The sequence below is a fragment of the Chiloscyllium punctatum genome, chromosome 1 (assembly GCF_047496795.1).
Source record: "Chiloscyllium punctatum isolate Juve2018m chromosome 1, sChiPun1.3, whole genome shotgun sequence".
Taxonomy (NCBI): Eukaryota; Metazoa; Chordata; class Chondrichthyes; order Orectolobiformes; family Hemiscylliidae; genus Chiloscyllium; species Chiloscyllium punctatum.
Window position 1 is genome coordinate 161,672,655 of NC_092739.1, and position 14,448 is coordinate 161,687,102.

The following is a 14,448-nucleotide window of genomic DNA, read 5'->3' on the forward strand; positions in this document are numbered from 1 at the left end:
AGCTAATGTCTTTCCTCAATATTGTGTTTATATTCTCTTTAACCAATAATGCAACTCTACCATATTTTCTCCTTTGCCTGTCTAAAATGTCGCACTGATAGTGATCTAGGGATTGTTACCTATGAGGTACTACTTTCAGCTTGCTTCCTAATGCTCTGCATTCTGCTTTAGCACCCCTTTTTGTAAACCTATGACATTGGGACCAATGCATTCCAGAACCACTGGCTGCTCAAACCCCCCGCCTTCAGAATGTGAAGTTACATTAACTACCCTCTAGTCTGCTCAGAGACATCTTTGGTCCTAGCAACAGGGAGGCAACATACCATCTTGAGTCTTGTTTGCTGCCACAGAAACATCTATCAGTTCCCTTTACAATTGAATCACCTGGGACTATTGCACTTTCACACTTTTGTTCCTTTCTATTGTTACGACGTGGAGTAAACCTTTCTGCTAATTTAAACCAGACACACAGAAAAACTCATTTCGCCTCATAATGTGTTAAAGTATGAGTGACAAAGAACTACCAAATTCCACTACTTTAATGAAAAAATTAAGAAGTTATTCTTTAACTCAAGGAAGAAAAGCACATTAAACAACAATTTTCTACACTGTAAGCCTCCTTCGTCTGATTGATTTATCTACCTCCCACACTACAACAACATACTGATCCGATAAAGACCCCGATTAAGTTTTACAAAAAAAAATTAAATTTCAAAACCAGTCAGCTATGTCTTCCCTTTGTATCTTCCTCTGTATATTTTTCCTGGGTCATCTTTTCTCCAGTCTTCTGCTGCACTGATTTCATCTGAACAGGCAGCTTTCACAGAAGGGTTCTGCAGGCCACCGGTTTGTTGGTGCTCTTTGCCATTCTGGCTAGTTGTTCTAAACCCCAAAACATCAGACCATCTCATTAGGTTCATGTCATCAAAACAGTAAAATTCAAATTCTATTGGATTTTGGTATCTTGGGGCTTAATTTAAACCGACTGGCCAAATTTGAATTTGTTGTGTAGCATAATAACTCAGCTCCGCTATTTGTTTCACAACCAAATGTTACATTTTAAAATTTTTCAGCACACTCTGCGCCTTTCTAGGTACGCGCCAGCTTTTACTCCCTTGTAAAGGTACAATACACACCTACCCCTTCATAGCACTGTGTAGCACAGCCACCTGTGGTGCCTTGAATTTGGCTGTTCCTATCCCCTAAGAGGCTATTACCCTCAATAGTATCCAAAGAACCCAGAACTGGACAGCATATGAATGGGCCATTTGGCCCAGGATGTTAAGCTGAACATGACACTAAATTAAACTAATCCCTTGTGCCTGCCCTTGATCCATATCCCTCCATTCCTTGCATATTCATGTGATTATCTAAAAGTTTCTTAAATGCCCTGCTCATGGCTGCTTCCACCACCACCCGACGGCGCATTCCAGACTCCTACTACCCTCGTTGTAAAAAAACATGTCCTCCACATCTTCTGTGAATTTTCCCCCTCTCACCTTCAATGCATGCCCCCTAGTTTTAAGCATTTCAATAAGATTGTGACCATAAACACTATCTACACATCTGATCATTTTATAGAGTTCTATCAAATCTCTCCTTAGCCTCCACTGCTCAAGAGAAAACAACACAAGTTTTTCTAGCCATTCCTTATAGCTCATACCCCCTAATCCAGGCAGCATCCTGGTAAAGCTCTTTTGCACTCTCTCCAAGGCCTCCACATCCTTCCTAATGTGCGACCAGAATTGAATACTCTAAGTGTGGCCTAACCAAAGTCTTACAAAACTATACATGACATCCTGATTCTTGTACTCAATTTCCCAACCAATAAAAGGTAAGCATGTCATACACCTTCTTTACCATCCTATCTATTTGCAGGGCCACTTTCAGGGAGCTGTGGAATTGAACCCCAAAATCCCTCTATATATCAATGCTGTTCAGAGTCCTGCATTAGCTATACTTTTTCTTAACATTTGATCTCCCAAAGTGCAGCACCTCACACTTACTCACAGCTGTAACTGATCTATATCCCACTGTATCCATTGACAACCTTCTACACTATCCACAACTCCATCAATCTTTGTATCATCTGCAAACTTTCTAACCCATCCATCAACATTTTCATCCAAGTCATTTATCACCATGGCTTTTCTTTGGGTCGAGGATGAAGGTCTTCGTTCCGTTGATCAGATGCGTAGATAGCGTTTATGGTCAGAATCTTTTTCTGAGAGTTGAAATGCCTAAAACTAGGGGGCATGCATTTAAGGTGAGAGGGGGAAAGTTCACAGAAGATGTGAAGGACATGTTTTTTTTTACATTGAGGGCCTCTCAGGTGGCTTATGAGTCCAATCTTGGCTTTCAAAGTTCTTCCCATTCAGGACAAGTAGTTCCAAATGGCAGATTGGGCTTTGGCTGTTGCTGCCTCGCTTTCCATTTTTTTCCCTTTTCTTCTCGTTCTGTACATCTGTTGGCTTTGAAAGTTGCTGTGCCTTCTCGGATGATGGTTTGCCAGAGTTTCCTGTCCTTGGCATTGGTTTCCCAATTGTTGATGTCGATATTACGTTTCTTCATCTTAGATTTTAAAAGCGAGTTTGAATCTCTTCTGTTGCCTGTCTCTTTTATGTTTGCCTTCTTGAAGCTGGGGAGTAGAAGATTTGTTTCGGCAGACATTTGTCTTTCATCCGAACAACATTACCGCTCCATCTTAGTTAGGCTTCAATGCTGTTGCTTTTGCTTCATTCAGAACGCTGATATTGGTTCTTCTATCTTCCCAAATAATGTTCTAGATTTTTCAAAGGCAGCATTGATGGAACTTTTCAAGTGCCTTCAGCTGTTGTCGGTATGTTGTCCAAGTTTCTGATGCATACAAAAGAGTTGGGATCATCACTGCTATGTACAGTAACATTTTGGTGTCTGTCCAGATGTCACAATCATGCAGGACACTTGTTTGGAGATGTCCAAAAGTGCATTTAAGACGATGTTGGATCTCGTCATTGAAGTCGACGTTGGAAGAGAGGTGACTTCCAAGATACAGAAAGTGGTCCATGTTTTCCAGGGTTCTTTTGCCAAATTGAATTGATGATTCTCTGATTTGTCTCGGTTGGCGATGGTTGATAAATGATCTGAGTCTTCTTAGAATTGATGGCAAGTCCAAGTTTCATATATGCACGGTTGAAGGCAGTCAGAATGTATTGTAGGTGGTTTTCTGAAAGAGCTGCAACAGTGTTGTCATCTGCGTATTGGAACTTGATATGAAACGCAGAGATGTCCTGTTTTTGGACTTAAGATGGGCAAGACTGAAAAGTCTGCCATGTCTTCTGTAGACAATTTCGATTCCTGGGAGATAGGTCATCCTTGATGTGGATAATTGTCGCAGCAAAGATGGTAAACAAAGTTGGGGCAATCACACATCCCTGTTTTACTCCTGATCTGACTTGAAAAGGCTCATGGTTACTGTTGCTGACCATGACAATGGCAAGCATGCCATCATGGGGAGTCTCATGATTCAAATATACTTTTCAGGGCATCCATAGGTAGACAGGGCATCCCATAGGAGTTCCCTTGATACCGAGTCAAAAGCTTTGGAAAGGTTGATGAATGCCATATACAAAGGTTGGAATTGTTCATAATATTTTTATTCCAATTGTTGCATAGTGAAGATCATGTCGATTGTTCCATGTGATGATCTGAAACCGGCTTGTGTCTCCGGAAGGATCTTCTCGGCTAAAGGCTTGAGTCTGGTTGTCCAAGATGCAGGTTAGGATCTTTCCTGCTGTTGCTAAGAGGGAAATTCCATGATAGTTTCCGCATTCAGATCGATCGCCTTTCCTTTTGTAGATGGCACCGATTGCGGAGTCTCTAAGGTCTGCTGGTACGTCTTCATTTATCCAGATCTTGATGAGAAGTTGATGCAGTTGGTAATGAAGCAGGTTACCTCCAATTTTGTAGACCTCAGCTGGTATTCCATCAAGTCCAGCAGCCATATTGTTTTTCAAGGTTTTGATGGCTTCCGTGACTTCTTCAACTGTTGGTATTTTGCTTAGGGAGTTGTTAATGGGCTGTTTTGATGTTGCACTCCAAGAAGCACACAATACTTCACAAATCAACCAACTGATTCCAGTGGCATGGAGGTCCCAATGATTGGAGCTGATGGATTTGTTGCAGCCTTCGTCCACCTTCACAGCCATTGAATTCAAAGTAACATCACCCGGCTGTTCCAGCGTTGAGGTCTTGGTTGGATTGATCTTCGTCTGGATCCTCACCCTTGACCTTACCACCATGGGTGACCATAGCTCCAGACAGTATTGTTCACAAGACTTCAGGACCACATGAGTTTCTCTACCACGACAAGGTAACAATCCACGTAGAGAAGTAATTTTTATATACGCACACACACACACAAGGTCCCAGTATGGATCCCTGCAGAACACCACTAGTCATGGGCCTTAGGCTAGAAAAACACCCTCCCACCACTACCCTCTTCCATCTACGTGCAAGCCAATTCTGAACCCACATGGCCAAATCACCTTGGATGCCATGCATCTTAATCTTCAGGATGAGCCTAAAATGAGCCACCTTGTCGAAAGATTTTACTAAAATCCATTGGTCTACTCTCATCAATCACCTCCTCAAACAATTCAATCACAGTGTCACGCAATTGAAATGATAATCTGAACAAACCTTGATTGCAGTTAAGTTTTTGATCTTTTAGAATGGTGTTGTGTGATTTTTAACTCTGTTCACCCCAGTCCAACACCAGTACCTCTACATCATGTCCTGAATTAGGCCATGCTTTTCTATATGTGCATAAATCCTAAAGAATTCTCTCCAATAGTTTCCCAACCACCAATGTGAGATTCATTGATCTATAGTTTCCTGGATTATTCCTATTGCTCTTCTTGAGCAGAGGAACAACATTAGCTAATCGCCAGCTAATCGCCAATCCTCCAGGACCTCTCCAATGGCTGGCGAGGAGTCAAAGATCTTGGTCAATGCCCCAGCAATCTCCTCTCTTGCTTCTCTCAATAACCTGGGGTAAATACTATTGGGCCCTGGGAACTTATCCACCTTAATGTTCTTCAAGACACCCAACATCATTTCTTCCTTGATCTCAAAATGCCCTAGGATATTCGCATGGTCCATTCAAATCTCATTACTCTCCATACCCTTCTCTTGCATGAATTCTGATGCAAAGTACTTACCTAGGATCTCACCCAAACCCTCTGCCTCCAAGCACAAGTTCCCTCCTTTATCCTTGAGTCGTCCTACCTTCTCCCTTATTGTTTTGTTTTTAATGGGCAACCACTTGTTAGTCTAGCAGTATGATTCTTGCTTTGGGGCTTGTGCATGGCAGACAAGCAAGGGGTCCCAGTTTCAAAGCCCGGATGAGCCCAGAATCCAAAGTGGTATATTTGATTTTCAAGGGAATGGAAACAGGGAATTCCTGTCTGCCGAGGCCTCTTTCAATCTCGATTCCTGATGAAGGGCTTATGCCCGAAATGTCAATTTTCCTGCTCCTCAGATGCTACCTGTTCTGCTGTGCTTTTCCAGTGCCATACTTTTCGACTCTGATTTCCAGCATCTGCAAGTCCTTACTTTCTCCTGTCTAGTCGTCTATCTCTGGCCATCTATTCCTTTTCCGCTTGTGGAGTCTTAGCCTTCGGTGTGATCGCCTCTCCATATGTGCTATCCATGATTCTCTCAGCTCAGTAGCCCAACAGCGTGTCCAATGCCGCTGCAGCTGGAGATACATTCTGCACACATGATGGTCCCAGGAATTTGGAGTTAGGAGCAGGAGTAGGCAATTCAGCCCTTCAAGACTGCTTTGCCAGAAATGTGCCCAGTGCCCCACATAGAGAGGAAAGAGTACACCACAGCTTTGAGCTTTCCTGCCATGACTTACCCTTTTAAATCAAACCTTTTGATTAGATTAGATTACTTACAGTTTTGGAGGATGCTTATGTCAAAAAAATATCAGTTTCTCTCATGCCCTTCTTAACTGATCCTTCTTACTACAGAATAAGGCCCTTACAAACTATACATGAGAAAAGTTATAGGCTTAGACCACTCCAGTTCTTCCTGTGACACCAGTACTTGTTCCTTCTCAACAAGCAGGACACCTTTCCCAACGTGCTTCACCATGAGGTGGACTGGAAGGTCACTCTTGCCAACCTGCTTCGCCATGTCCCCAACTGCAATGACAGCCATCCAAGACTGGTTCAAGGTGATGCTGACTGTGAGACACTCTTCTCAGGCTGCATCACTGTGATGTTGACATACAATTCCTACTTTGCTTCATCATGATGCCATTTAAAGCACACATCAATTAGATTACGTACCTTTTGCTTTTTGTCTTTTGTTTTTTTTTGTTTAAACTGCAGACCTGGTGGCGTGAATTGATTATTCACAAAGTCTGGAATTGGATCATTAAAAATTCTGGTTAGAAACCATTGGAGTCAATTTTAAAGGCCTTTGAAGATTTTAATTTTATTTTGTTGCAGATACAGAAGTAGTAAGGCTGATTTGATTCATCTGCCTCCATGTCTTAACATCTCCCAATCATCTGAGGTGAGATATTTCTTACTACTGTCTTCTACCACCACCAAATGCCTCTACAAAGTACTCTCAGTTGTTTCAGTATGTTAAAAGTATGACATAAATGCAAGCTATTGGAGGAATAAAAATCAACAAATTCTGGAAATACTCAGCATGTTTGGAAGCCTCTGTAAGAATAAAAATAGGGTTAATCCTTCAAGTCAAATATGATTTTTATGAAGAGCTATTTCCAAAAACGTTTTGTTTTTGTTTCAGAATTCTAGCATATGTAGTACTTTGCTTTAATGCTCTTGATGGATTTGTGAGGCGTTCATAAGACCAGCAGCCCATCCTGAACTGTCTTTGCAGATACTATTTTATTCTTTCCTTCTGTCGCTCTTGGTCTTTCTCTGTAAGCTCTAAATAGACTACTTCCCATGCAGATCCTCCTCTCTCACTCATTATAAAATAAAAATTACATTGCGCTCAAATCTCCATTCACTTACTTATTCAAGACCACACAAGCATGATTGTCTCCTCAGGCTTCAGTCCCTCCATGCTCTACTGATTTTTAAAATCAAATGTTGGTATAACTGAATCACTGCTTATTGATTTCACAATGCATGGATCTTTAAATGGATATTTAACATAGCAAATAAAAACTTCCAAAAATCTTCACAGGAACGTTTCAGACAGCAACTAAGAAAATCCAAGTCATGCGATAGAGATACTAGGGCTGATAAGCAGCAGTTTGATAATCTTGATTCTTTGTGCCTTGTTGGAATAATCCTTTTGACTTTGCCACTATCATGTATAGTAGATGTAAAGTACTGACAAATGGGACTAGATTAATTTAGGATATCTGGTCGGCATGGACGAGTTCGTCTGAAAGGTCTGTTTCCATGCTGTACATCTCTAAGATTCTAAAAGACAAAGAGAAAGTCTCACCACTCAGCCATTTGACAGAGCCCTCTGTGCGGATCTTTTCTTGCCATCCTATATTCTTAACTACAGCTGGATCTTTGCCCTGAAAATCAATTGCTGTTGCTGCATATAGCACTCCATCTGAAAGCAAACGCACAAATGGGAGAAATAAATCATTCAAGCATGGTCCAGCCACCAGGTTCATGCTAGTTGCATTCATTAAGGTTATTCAAGGAAACACAACAAACACCAAGTGCAAATTACAATGAAAATCCAAATTGTGCAACATCTGGAAAAGTTCCACAGATTAGGCAATGTCTGTGGCAACAGTTCAGAGACTTTTTATTAAATGGGAAAACTCAGAGGTATGACAAGTCAGAATACAGGAAAGAGGTTGAGGCATGGTGTAAAGAACAATCCATTAATGTCAGCAAAATGAAGGAGTTTGTCATGGGCTTTAGGAAACAGACTGGAGGGCATGCACCCGTCCGCATCAATGGTGCTGAGGTGGAGACGGTGGAGAGAGTGATGATCACCAACTATCTGTCCTGGGACACTCATGTCAATGTGACAGTCAAGAAACCACAACAGCTTCTCTCTCTCTCTCTCCTCAGGAGGTTAAAGGAAGTTTGGCACGTCCACAAAGACTCTTATCAATTTTTATAGATGCACCATTGAAAGCATCCTATCTGCATGCATCACGGCTTGGTATGGCAATGCTCTTCCCAAGATCTCAAGAAACTACAGAGAGTCGTGAGCACAACGCAGTCCACGCAAACCAGCCTTCCATCCATTGACTCCATCTATACTTCCTGCTGCCTCAGGAAAGCAACCAACATAATCAAAGACCCCTCCCACCCAGGTTATACACACTTCCATCTTCTTCTAAAAGGCAAAGATTTGAATAGATGTATGGACAGATTCAAGTACAGCTTCTTCCCTACTATTATTAGACTTTTAAAAGGACCTCCCAAATGTTAATTCTGGTCTCTCTACTGAACATTCTCTGCGGATGTAGCACTGTATTCTGCACTCTGTATGGACTTTGTATGGTATGATCTGTCTGCATAATGCACAAAACAACACTTTTCACTGTATCTTGGTACATGTGACAACAATCAATCAATCATGTCAAAAGGAATGAGAAATATTAGGCAAGATGTAGATTTGTTGAAATGTTGGGTGGAGAAATGGCAGACGGAGTTTAATCCAGACAAGTGTGAGGTGCTGCAGTTTAAGCGGTCAAATGAAGAAGAAAAGTATACAGTAAATGGCCAGAGCCTTAGGAGCACTGATATGCAGAAGCACCTTGAGATCCAACTCCATAGCTCCCTTAAATGAGATGATAAGAAAATGGCAATATAAGTGCATAAGGTGATAAATAAGGCATACGGTATGCTTGTCGTCATCGGTCAGGGAATTGAGTATAAAAGTAAAAATAAAGCTTGAGTCAAGTCACATTTGGAGTACTGTGTGCAGTTCTGTTTGCTTCACCATAAGAAAGATGTGGGGGACTTGGAGAGGGTGCAAAAGAGGCCTACCAGGATTCTGCCTGAATTGGAGTATGTCAGCTATAAGGACAAACTTAAATTGATCTTAATAGAGTGTTGGAGGCTGAGGGGGTGACCTGACAGAAGTATATAAAATTATGAGAGTTGTGAATAGCGTGGATAGTTGGGAGTTTCTTTTCCAAGGTGGAAACGTCAAATAATAGGGAGTGTAGGTTTAAGGTGAATGGGAGAAAGTTTAAAGGAGTTTAGATCAGATCGACGTTTCAGGCAAAAGCCCTTCATCAGGAATAGAGGAAGGAAGGGTGGAGGGGTGAGTGGCAGCGGTGGTTGGGGGGGGGGGGGGGGGGGGGGAAGCGCTGGGGAGAAAGTAGCAAAGAGTACAGTGGGGGAATGGGGTTGAGGATGGAGATGATACTATTGTACTCTTTGCTACCTTCTCACCAGCCCCACTCTCCCCATTCATCTCTCCACCCCGGAGGCTTCCTTCCTCTATTCCTGATGAAGGGCTTTTGCCTGAAACGTCGATCTCCCTGCTCCTCAGAGGCTGCCAGACCTGCTGTGCTTTTCCAGCACCACTCTGATCTAAACTCTGGTTTCCAGCATCCGCAGTCCTCACTTTTGCCTGATTGATTTTAACCTTACTGCGAATCTGCTTGCAAGGATGCCTACCTTGAAGGAGTTCTCCTCCTCTCTCCACAAGAATCTCAGTGAGTCTCTCTCTCTCTCACTGCAACCCCCAGGTCATCTCCTCTGCCTGAAGCTCTTCAACCATGTACTCTTTGCTACCTTCCCCCACCCTCCTCTCTGACCTATCACCTCCATCCCCATTCACCTATTGTACTCTCTGCTACCTTCACCCCAGCACGCCCCCACCCCCGCCCCCCCACCCCCCCATTTATCTCTCCACCCTGGAGACTCCCTGCCTCCATTCCTGATGAAGGGCTTTTGCCCGAAACGTTGATTATCCTGCTCCCTGGATGCTGCCTGACCTGCTGTACATTTCCAGCACCACTCTGATCTAAACTCTGGTTTTCCAACATCTGCAGTCCTCACTTTTGCCTAGAAAGTTTAAAGGAGATATGCGAGGTGAGATTTTTACACAGAGGCAAGTAGAGCCTGGAACACACTGTCAGGGGAGGTGTCAAGAGGCAGATATGATCGTAAAGTTTAAAGGTTTTGAGATCAGTCTGGAGGGGGATAATAGTGTATGAAAGAACCAAACAGCCATGAAATAACAATGTCATGACTTATAACGTGTTTAAAAATGCATCCATTCAAACATTTCCTGGGAAAAACTGCTGTTATTGCAACTAAAAGCAAATATTACACTTTCATCTGAGAAAGCAGACCACTGTTGGTCCAAACCATTGAGTGAAGGAGGATACTGGCTCCACTGATTTGGAATTCTGTATGGGCAGAGCTGAAAAAGACCAAGAACATCGGTGGGGGTTGTAATATGGACCTCCAAACTGTTGGGGTGATGTTTGGAATGGTAGTAACCAGGAATAAAGGACAATTGAGGTGACTTTAATCTGTATGCAGTTTGGATGAATTAACTCAGTAATAATATCACGGAGGAGGAATTCCTTAAGTATACATAAGATGGTTTTCATCGAGTTCACGTCAACCCTCCAAACAGCATCCCACCCGGACCCACCCCCATCCCTGTAACACTGCATCTCTCAAGACTAATCTACCTAGCCTGCATGTTCCTGGACACTATAGGCAATTTAGCTTGGCCAATCCACCTGCATATCTTTGGATCATGGGAGGAAACCAGAGCATCCAGAGGACACCCACACAGACACAGGGAAAATGTGCAAGGCGGGGGGGGGGGGGGGGGGGTGGAGTTAAACTCAGGTCCCTGTCACTGAGTCAGCGGTACTAACCACTGAGGCACCATGCCACCCCAAAACATACTGTCAGGAAAAAGTAGAGAACAGGAATAAGAAAGAAATAATTGACAATCTAATTGTACAAGGCTCCTTGAGGATGAGTGATCACAATCTGATAGAATCCCTCATCAAGATGGACTGTGACACAGTTGATTCTGAGACTACGATCCTGAAGGAGGAAATACAATGTTATGAAGCTCGAATTTGGCTATAGTAGATTGGGAACATGACTTGACAGGAGAAAGGCAATGGTAAAACATTTATAGAGCACAGAGGTGAACTGCTCATTCTGGTCTGGCACATAAATAAAATGGTAAAGGTGGCTACACCATGGTGTACGAGGGAAGTTAATGATAGCACTGAAGTAAAAAGAGCTACAATGTGACGAGAAACAAACAGACGTGGGATTTAGATTAGATTACTTACAGTGTAAAAACAGGCCCAACAAATCCACACTGATCCTCCGAAGAGCAACCCACCCAGACCCATTCCCCTACAATTACCCCCTTCACCTAACACTATGGGACAACTTAGCACGGCCAACTCACCTAACCTACACATTTTTGGACGTGGGAAGAAACCAGAGCACCCAAAGGAAACCCACGCAGACAACGTGCAAACTCCACACAGACAGATGCCCGAGGCAGGAATTGAACACGAGTCTCTGGCACTGTGAGGCAGCAGTGCTAACCACTGTGCTACTGTGCCACCCAGGTGGAAGCAGTTTAGAATTCAGCAAAGGAGGTCAAAGGGATTGATTAAGAGAAAGAAAAGGGAGTATGAGAGTAAGTCTGCAGGGAACATAAACAATGGCTGTAAAAGTTTCTCTTGATATTAAAAGATTGGTGACCTCAAATGTCGGACTCATAGTCAGAAACAGGGAAATTTATAATGAGGAACAAATAAATGGCTGACAAACAAAATACATAATTTGATGCAGTGCTCACAGAGAACACAGGGTTTGGTGAGAGGGAGGAACTAAAGAAACTCAGTATTAATAGGGAAATGGTACTGGGGAAATTGATGGAATAGTAGGCCAACAAATTTCCAGGCCCCGATAATCATTTAAGGAAGGACTTAAGGAAGTGGCCTGAGAAATAGTGGATGCCTTTGTGGTAATCTTCAAAGATTCTATCGACTCTGGAACAGTTCCAACAGATGGAAGGGTAGGTCGTGTAACTCCAATCAACCTGCAATTATACAGGGCTTTGGTAAAACAACACTGGAATATTGTGTGCCGTTTTCGTCTCCTTATCAGGAAGGATGTTCTTGCTATAGAGGGAGTACAAAGCTTTACCAGACTGAATTCTGATGTGTTGGGAATGATGTATGAGGAGAGATTGAATTGATTAGGCTAATGTTTCTGAGTTTAGGTGCATGAAGGAGGGATCTCATAGAAACCTAGAAAATTCTAAACAAGATAAATGTTCAAGATGTTCTGAATGGAGTGGGATAGTGCAGAACCAAGGTGACAATCTAAGGATACGTGATAAACCATTTAGCACTGAGCTGAGGAGAAATTTCGTCACCCAGAGAGTGGTGAGCCTGTGGAATTTGCTACCAAGCATTTGAGACTAAAACATTGTATAGTTTCAAAGAGGAGCTGGATAAAGCACTTGGAGAAAAAGGGTACTGGGGAAAAGCAGGAACATACTATTGAGTCTTGGATGATCAGCCATGACCATAATGACTGGCTGAGCAGGCTCAAAGACCCAAATTACCTATTCTTGCTCCACTTCTCTTTTTTTTGGAATTCAACCTAGCAGTCATCATAAAGTAGTTTGTGAACAATATCAATAGAAACAGAAGGTCAGATGTAGCTTTTTCACCACATGGCCATATTAGAAGGTGAGTTGTGATATGACTTGGAGCAAGTGTAACATCACTGGGATGAATCCAGCAGCACGTGACTTAGCATCACTCTATCACTGCCATTTTTCTTGCCACAATAACATCAAGCACTAATGGATGAACACTGAATCTAATTGGTCAACAACTACATTATTGTTGCTTCATTTGACTGGAATTCAATCTGAAGAAATGCACTTGGGCAGGACAAACAATCACACGGGAGGCTGCTGAGCAAGGTGAGGGCCCATGGTGTTCGAGGTGATCTACTGGGATGGATTGAGGATTAGCTGTCTGACAGAAGGCAGAGAGTTGGGATAAAAGGTTCTTTTTCAGAATGGCAGCCGGTGACGAGCGGTGTCCCGCAGGGTTCAGTGTTGGGGCCACAGCTGTTCGCGTTATATATTAATGATCTGGATGAAGGGACTGGGGAAATTCTAGCGAAGTTTGCAGATGATACGAAGTTAGGTGGACAGGCAGGTAGTACTGAGGAAGTGGGGAGGCTGCAGAAGGATCTAGACAGGTTGGGAGAGTGGTCCAGGAAATGGCTGATGGAATTCAATGTGAACAAATGCGAGGTCTTGCACTTTGGCAAAATGAATAAAAGCACAGACTACTTTCTAAACGGTGAGAAAATTCATAAAGCCAAAGTACAAAGGGATCTGGGAGTGCTAGTCAAGGATTCTCTAAAGGTCAACATGCAGGTTGAGTCTGTGATTAAGAAAGCGAATGCAATGTTGTCACTTATCTCAAGAGGGTTGGAATATAAAAGCAGAGATGTACTACTAAGACTTTATAAAGCTCTGGTTAGGCCCCATTTGGAGTACTGTGTCCAGTTTTGGTCCCCACACCTCAGGAAGGACATACTGGCACTGGAACGAGTCCAGGGGAGATTCACACGGATGATCCCTGGAATGGTAGGTCTGACATACGAGGAACGGCTGAGGATCCTGGGATTGTATTCATTGGAGTTTAGAAGATTAAGGGGAGACTTAATAGAGACGTACAAGATAATACATGGCTTGGAAAGGATGGATGCTAGGAAATTGTTTCCGTTAGGCGGAGAGACTAGGACCCGTGGACACAGCCTTAGAATTAGAGGGGGTAAATTCAGAACGGAAATGCGGAGACATTTCTTCAGCCAGAGAGTGGTGGGCCTGTGGAATTCATTGCCACAGAGTGCAGTGGAGGCCAGGACACTAAATGTCTTCAAGGCAGAGATTGATAGATTCTTGTTGTCTCGGGGAATTAAGGGCTACGGGGAGAATGCGGGTAAGTGGAGTTGAAATGCCCAGCAGCCCTGATTGAATGGCGGAGTGGACTCGATGGGCTGAATGGCCTTACTTCCACTCCTATGTCTTATGGTCTTATGGTCTTAAATATCTAGGTATGCAAATACTCTGATCCTCTCGGGTATAAGGATAGGTTGATAAAGTGGTTAAGAAGGCATACAGGATATGTGCCTTTATTAGCTGAGATACAGAGTTTCAGAGCAAGGAGGTTATGCTGGAGCTGTATAAATATTGCTTAGGCCACAACTAGAGTATTGTATGCATAGGGAGGTCGTAGCGAGTGATAGTATCACTAATATAGAGATCCAGGTAATGTCCTGGGGACCACGCTTCAAATCCCACAGATGGTGGAATTTCAATTCCATAAAAATCTGGGATTACGAAACTAATAATGACCATGAGTCCATTGTTGATTGTTGGAAAACCTATCTGGTTAATCAATGT

The 14,448-nt window shown here is 42.9% G+C and overlaps 1 protein-coding gene across 1 annotated transcript in view; it reads right to left on the reverse strand.

Moving 5' to 3' along the window:
* sema4f (sema domain, immunoglobulin domain (Ig), transmembrane domain (TM) and short cytoplasmic domain, (semaphorin) 4F) overlaps positions 1 to 14,448 on the reverse strand; it is a 251,129-nt gene that overhangs the window by 98,479 nt on the left and 138,202 nt on the right. Inside the window, exon 6 of the mRNA XM_072577811.1 lies at positions 7,483 to 7,599. Within this exon, the coding sequence (XP_072433912.1) occupies positions 7,483 to 7,599 (117 nt within the window). The remainder of the gene's footprint in view (positions 1 to 7,482; positions 7,600 to 14,448) is intronic.